General features: G+C 41.4%; 1 protein-coding gene across 1 annotated transcript; it reads right to left on the bottom strand.

Annotated features, from left to right (window-relative positions):
- Nucleotides 1–625: 625 nt before the first annotated feature.
- Nucleotides 626–7,092, bottom strand: synm (synemin, intermediate filament protein). The gene is made up of 4 exons (XM_030731304.1): nucleotides 6,172–7,092; nucleotides 5,200–5,324; nucleotides 3,731–3,810; nucleotides 626–3,569 (listed from the first exon to the last, which is right to left on the bottom strand). Exons 1-4 carry the CDS (start codon nucleotides 6,967–6,969, stop codon nucleotides 1,513–1,515), a joined length of 3,060 nt encoding a protein of 1,019 aa, XP_030587164.1. The 5' UTR covers nucleotides 6,970–7,092; the 3' UTR covers nucleotides 626–1,512.
- Between the last annotated feature and the right edge of the window lie 204 nt (nucleotides 7,093–7,296).

Raw genomic sequence — 7,296 nt, forward strand, 5'->3', positions numbered from 1 at the left:
CTTGAAATGAAATTTTGTAGATTTCTAATTGATTATATTTGTAAAACCATGGCATTCATGCTAAATATTGTATTTCTGCATTGTTTTACCATCATACCAAAAAAGCTAATGTGCAAAGACTTCTCAGTAGTTACAATGGGTAAATCATAAAGCTGTTTTGAGAAAATGCACAACACATATATACACCCAGACTGTAACCATACTGTTTCATTTCTATCTCTGTAACAAGTACACAACACAACAAACTCTAGTGAACACTCAATGCTAAGCTGATGATCCAAAAATAGGTGCGGTTATAAACACACTTGTAGGTCAGAGCAAAGTTGAATCCCTAAAGCCAACACTGGTAGCCTACAACCGTGGACAAGCAAAGTGCCATACATGACATAGATCAAACCCATGTGTGATCATATTTTCATCGCTGCTACATTCCTTTTTTTTGTACAAAAAATTTTGCTGCTACTTTCCATTATTTCATCAGACCACTGTGTTTCAACTTGATGGCTGTGTTTGGAATTCTAAATGGCACAATCAACAAGTTGAGTTGCCAAATTACCCCCAGTTACATGCTCAAAACAAAATTTTTACTATTTGTAGTATAGAAATGTTTGGCACAGGTTAAGACTTTTTTTTTTTTTTGAAACATCAATCAAAATATGTAATGTGCCATAAGTTGTAAGGTTAAATAATTCAGAAATACCAAACTTTGTTACGCCTTTAACAACCATTTAAGTTTTACACATATTTAACTCTGTTAAGACAAATTCCAAAGCAAAAGCATCTTTTTTTTTTAAACCCCCCACTATATTATCCTCAGCTACAAGGTTAACGGTCTTCTGTACATGTTAGCGATGACTTCTTAATATGAACCACTGTGTTCCAGCATCTATGTACTAACATCATTCCATTTTGTAGAGGTGCTCAAGACACATGAAAAATTAAAGCCCTACTCTGCAAACAGTACGCAGCACCTTGTAACTCCAAAAGCAAGAAGACTTAACATGGCAAGTACAGCCATGACATGATGGATGGGTGGATTATGCGCTGTAAACTGTAGAATTAGCTGTTTAAGCTGTAAAGTATAGGTTAGTATAAAATAAAGCACTATAAAGAGAATAATCAAGGATATCCAAAAAGCACCTCATGAAAAGCTGAACATATTGCCTACCATTTAAATATGGCTACAATATGTAGATGTTTCAAACCTAACACAGTCTAGCCCACAGTAGGTAGTAATGAATGATGTCTATGCTGCAGTCAATACCAAAAAGAAAAAATAATATATGAAAATCTGATACTATGAACTAAATAACTATACTTTGTTCCAATAGTACTCTGTTTTAGGTAAGCCTCTCTAAGCACTGTAAAATTGTATATTAGTTTGCTGGAAAGATGGCATAAGTACAGTGTCTGCAATCACTGTTAGTATAAGCTCTGTATGTTTACCTAAACATACCATAATGCATCAGCAGTTATTAAATTTGAAAAAGAAAAATATGATTCAGTTCTTTCTCAGTCATCAGTGGGGCTTTCAAGGTAAACCGTTGCGATTCTTTTCTCATGTGAAATCTTCACTGGGGTCTCCACGATTTGAGACTGCAGCTCTTGGTCTGAGGTAGCCTCAGATTGGCTGCCGTGTACATCCATCTGGAGGGTAAATGACTTCTCTGATGGCCCCAGTTTAACATGTTTCTCAGTGATTTCAGAAGAAGATTCTCCTGTGCTACTGAAGTCTCCATAATCTGCACTATGAGCAACATCATTTTCTCTGGAAACTGTAATGCTGTACCCTCCTTCTGCACCGCTGTGGAACACTTTCCCAATCCCTATGTTGGAAGATTTTAGGGCTGCCATTATCTGATCTTCAGACAGATCATCTCCTTCCAGCAGACCAGAGTCTTCCAGGGTTTGAGAGACATTTAGCTCTGCAACTATAGTCATGGTTCCGTTGTCACTGGACTGCTGCACTTTTTTGACATCGATGGCAACATTCTCTGGACTTTCACTACTCACTTTAGTGAGGAAAGCCAACTCCTCCTTCAGTGGGCCTGACACTGAACTTTGTAGCTTCTCAAGAGCTCCCTTCAGCTGCTCTTTGGGCTCTAAAGAGTCTTCTCTCAGGTATTCAAGAACTGACTCTTGCACTATAGGTGAGACACGAACCTCTTCTTCTATTATGCACTCTGGAAAACTCTCTTTGGCAAACAAGCGGTCACCTGACATGAACTCATATTCATCACTTTCTTTTACAGTCACTTTTTTCTGGGGAAGGCTTTCATCTTGATAATACCTCTCATCCGACAGGTCATCTACAATTCCATAATGGCCATATGAAGTTATCCCACCACCCTCCTCTGATTCAGAAAGGTTGTCATCTGGTGTAGAGACAAAATACTCATGAGACTCTTGATCTTGGGAGAAATGTGGAGACTCACTCTCTCTAGAGACCTCTTGGACTTGTAGAGATCCAAACTTTGACTCATCTGTGCCAAATTTTGTGGCATTATCATCGCTCCTCTGATCTTGAGTGCTATGAGGGACATTTTCTGGCTCCTCAACTTGGAAATATGCTGAAGGCTCATGAAAAGTAGATCTGGACCTCTGTTCAGCCTCAAATTCTTCATCACTGTAAGTCTCCACTGGTTCCTCAATGATTTCCACATTGACTGACTTCCTTTGTAGGTCCTCTCCTCCCTGCAAGCCACTAAGCAGATTCTTGACCATACTTCCTGTTGCTGTATCCTTGATGTCCTCCAGTGACACTTTCTTCACACCTTGTTTCAGTAGTTCTTCCAGAGCAGAGTCCTGAGAAAAATCCAGCTCTTCCTCTACTTTGGACTCCAGCACAATCTGTGTTTTAGTCGTGCCATCGTCCTGCTCAGTTTTCTCCACATGATATCTGACCTTTGACTCTCCTGATGAGCAGACCTTTGCGTCTAAACCTGCTGGTTTTATCACTTTCTCAATGATGTCTTCTACAGACACAGAGTCTAATATCTTTTTCCCAGTTGGGCCCATTGTAGACGCTGTTCTTCCCATTTCTTCAAGCTCACCATCATCACCGATGTCTTTTTCATCTGACACATACTTTTTGCTTTCTGTCTCAGTTTCTGTGGCAAGGCTCATCACTGGTTTTGACACCAGTCTTGTTAATTTCGTCTCAGGAGTAGAAGACTTGTCAGAACTCATCTGGCCCTCTACTTGAGGGAGCCAAATGAGTTTTACAGTTTTCTCCTCTGTCATTCTTTTTGGTGCACTCTGACTGATTTGGTTTTCACTCTGGGCTGCTCGCTTATCTTTGGTAGTGGTGGTGGTAGTAGTAGAAGGGGTAGAAGCAGCTGCCCGAGCTTTGTTAAATGAGATCATATCCCTTCTGGATGCCGGACTCTGATGGCGAGTTCTTCCTGCAACTGAAATAGGAATGACCCTAGAGGGACTTATGGACCCAGAGGAAGGCATGGGGGATCTTCTCAGGTTTGAGGTTGGTGGCATATACCTGATACCCATGTGCTGTTTGGTGTTTAAGGTGGAAGCTCTTGGAGCGTACCGTTGGGCAGGCATCTTGATATCTGAGGCAAAGAAATGATTAGCATAAATAATTATTTGATGTACTTACATTTTCTATTGAGTGTTGCTTAATAAATGGGTATATGATGATTTATCAAAGTAGTGATTGGTTCTACAGTGTCTATTGATCATCATATCAATAAAAATGAACTGGGAAACACACCTATAATTCGTTCTCTTTGATGTTGATTCACTCTCCTATGAGCATCTTGCAGATCCATTTTCTCACCTTCCAGAAGAGCCCTGAACAGAGACAAGGTAACTTTACATATGAAGACAAGGGCAAGTAAGTTATAAGTGAAGTTTCAAAGTTTTTCTTCCCAAGTACTTTCAAAACATCAAAGACAAATACCTCACAAGATCATGTACATCCTTCAGCTCTGCCATTTCAACCCTCTCAAACTAAACTCAACAGGTTTATGAGGAGGCATGAATCCTGGACCTGACCATATAGGGTAGCAATAATAAAAATTAAAACAAGCTACTGTCGTTAAATAAAGATGCATCACTAGTATTTAAAAGGGCTCACCTTTCCTTGGCCATGGTTCAACAAACATACACCAGCAAACGAAACGAGCAACCACTCTGGACAGTGCCTTCCGAAAGACTGACCTAAAAATAACAGCCACAATGCACGGCTGTCTACGCTTCCCTATGAATCCCAGAGCAAGAGCTGAGTCGTGACACATACAAGAACAAATGCCACTGCCACGTCTCAGAGAAAGTATTTTGTGTATTCCAAATGTTCAAAACAAACCAAATGTGCCTGTGGAGAGCCTGCCATATAGAGACAAACTGGAGTAGATAATCTTCTAAGGTGTTTCGTTGTTAAATGCTGCTATCCCTCACAAAATGTTAGACTGCTTAAATGTGCTGCAATATCAGGCAAAAGGTTGTGATATATCAAGGATATATGTACACTGTTTAATCAACTGCTTTCTAAAGAGTTCTACCATACAGATTAAATAATGTCCTAGTATGTCAACTTGTGTCATCAGGTTGTGTTATGAACATGAAGGCAAGAGACTGAGTGCTGTTGCAAGATATCGCTGATAAAATCTGCCCTCCTTCACACAGAATGTTTTAACAATTTTACTTAAGAATTATGTATGAGTAGTATTTTTGAGACAGTAAGTGTCAGCTACTACTTTTCAGTGGTTCACAAATATATATATATATATATATATATATATCTGTGTGTGTGTGTGTGTGTGTGTGTGTGTCGTTTTAATATGTACTCATTCATTACCAAGACAAACATCATTCAGGGCTGTTAAAGAAGAGCAACCATCAGGAATACCTTTGCTGGAAGTGAGCAACTGCTTTTTTTCCCCCCATGCATCAAGCATGACTGCGTGTTTTTCTTTTCTATTAGACTTTCTGACATCTCACAGTAGGGGCAACATTGGTGTACATACTACTGCTGTGGTTCTAGTGTCCAGGTATGGTCCACATCACATAGCAGAGGCTTACTGGGACAGGTGAATGTACAACATTAGTGGCACCGGTGCTTTTCATACTAAGACAGGTAAAAATGTTTTCTGGGAAGAAGATTTATACTCAACATGACACTGTAAAAAATGTCTTTAATTTATTGTGACTGGAAAATAACCAACTAAATGGGATCATCACCTGTAAGCAGCCACCTCCATGCCCAGATCCATCTTCACCTGGAGAAGCTGCTGATGCTCTCTCATCTTTTGTGCTATAACGTCAGCCATCATATTCCTCTCATGCTCCAGCTGCTCAATGGTCATCTAATGGGGATGAAAAACAAAAATGGGAAACCACAATTTAATATCCTGTAGTGCCGTTAACAGATTTTATGTTTTTGCATCCCAAATTGTAATCAACTAATGGAGAAAGGTGGCAGCTCGAGCAGTTGCTGCTTCTCTGCATTGTGCATAAACCTTTTCCAGCAAATGTTAGCATTCGGCCATCTTTACCTGCAGCTAAACAGAGAAACGTGTTTGGTGTAACCTCAATGAAGAAAGCCCTGCAGTGGATGGAAAGAGAAGTGATTTGTAACTGACTGGCCTGCTTTAGACTGCATCTTCAAGAGGCTAAAAAGGATTTGTCAGTCTGACAACTAATTGGTTTAAGTAGCTGGAGTAATCTAGCAGTTAGAAGGTACCAGGGCGGAAGTATGTTGTTAAGCTAATGGTGCTATTCAGTCCTTGTATACTGAGGTCAAATGTTGAACACTATCCCTATTTTTGCAGTTCTGGGAACATTAACTTGACAGGCCCCACTTACTGCTGAATAATCCCTCCTTATTTATTGTGGCGTGTTTTGATACAGAAGCCAGAATGATACAGCATATACATGTAGCCACACATTTCACACAGTGGAGCGTGTTCATATAACCTGAAAGCTCGAAAACAACGCATTTGTAGCAGCCACTGACAGCTGCAGCTGCATGAGTACCTTTAAGGACAGTGGGTGTGGCAGGGCAACGAGGGACTGGCCTCTCCCTCTCCAAAATTAGATTATTTTGCTGGAATTTTCTAAAATTGGTGTTTTGGAGTTTTAAGACAACAAAACAAATCGAACACCACCTTAAAGTTTATTTCTTCCACTGTATCACAATAAACTTGTCCTCACCTGAGACTGACTGAAGTCCACGCGGAATTGTTCCTGCATGTGCATCAGTTGCTCTTCAAGACGCATTTGAATCTGCCCTTGTTTTTCTGCCTCTGCGCGTAATTTGTCCAGCTCGGACGCATACAGCACCTTTTCCCTCTGCAGGTCGTTCAGCATTGTCTGGTCCGCTTTAATCGACTGCTCCATGTCTTCTACCGTCTTCTGGTACATTTCAAAGGTCTGAATCCAGCCTTCGGACATACCGCGGGCATACTCCTGCACCTCTTCCACGGAGACCACCGGAGGCCCACGATAAGTTTGAGTGATGATAGGTACCACTCGGGAGTCCACCTGACGGCAGAGACGGTCCATCTCCTGCCTGTGTGCATCCTCTAAACATTTATACTCATTCTCTAGTTGCAGCAGCCGCTGGTGGAGTTCACTGTTGGTTTTGTGAGCATGTTGGAGCTCCTTCTCGCAGTTTTTTAGTTCGCCGCTGACGTCCCGGCACACCTCAGTCTGTTCGCTGCACAGACACTGGACCATCTGCAACTCCCGCCATAGCTTCTCCCTCTCCATCTCAGCCTGGGACTTTTCAAACGACAGCTGCCCCACCATTCTGCGCAGGTCCTGCATCTCAGCGTTATACTTAGTTTCCCATCCAGCAGTCCTCACTTGTCTGAATTTATTTATTTCAGCAATAAGACACGCATTTTCTTGCTCCAGCTGCTTCGTTCTGGATAGATACTGGGCAAGCCTGCTGTTGAGCTCCTGCAGCTGCTGCTTTTCGCTCTCAAAAGTTCTCTTGAAAGGAAGCATTGTAGCATCTAATTATCTCTATGAAGGTTAGCTGGGAAAATGTTCTATAGGTTTGTTTATTATTTAGCAGACGGGTGCGTCAATTTTCGTGTGCGTCCGTAGGCGCGACTGTGATGTAATTTGTGATCGGTGGCCTTTGACAAGTGCAGGAGGAGGAGGGCGGGTCCTTTGCTGCATCACGGGAGCGTCCCGACAGCGTCCGTCAGTCCCTGGCCGGTGTTATGTTGCGTTTGAGTACTCTCTAAAATTGTAAGCTCACCATAACTAAACCGTATAAATATAAGAAAGAGCAAACTAAAGGAAAGAGAGATTAAAAAAAAAAGTCGT

Source organism: Archocentrus centrarchus, chromosome 6, assembly GCF_007364275.1.
Source record: "Archocentrus centrarchus isolate MPI-CPG fArcCen1 chromosome 6, fArcCen1, whole genome shotgun sequence".
In the NCBI taxonomy this organism is placed as follows: Eukaryota; Metazoa; Chordata; class Actinopteri; order Cichliformes; family Cichlidae; genus Archocentrus; species Archocentrus centrarchus.

Bases quoted from the DNA above. Each gene is read 5' to 3' on its own strand.
- synm (XM_030731304.1), bottom strand. From the start codon at position 6,969: ATGCTTCCTTTCAAGAGAACTTTTGAGAGCGAAAAGCAGCAGCTGCAG. The intron at 5,325-6,171 runs GTGAGGACAAGT...CATCCCCATTAG, and splicing joins TGGACTTCAGTCAGTCTCAG to ATGACCATTGAGCAGCTGGA. The intron at 3,570-3,730 runs GTGTGTTTCCCA...TCTTTGCCTCAG, and splicing joins TCAAAGAGAACGAATTATAG to ATATCAAGATGCCTGCCCAA.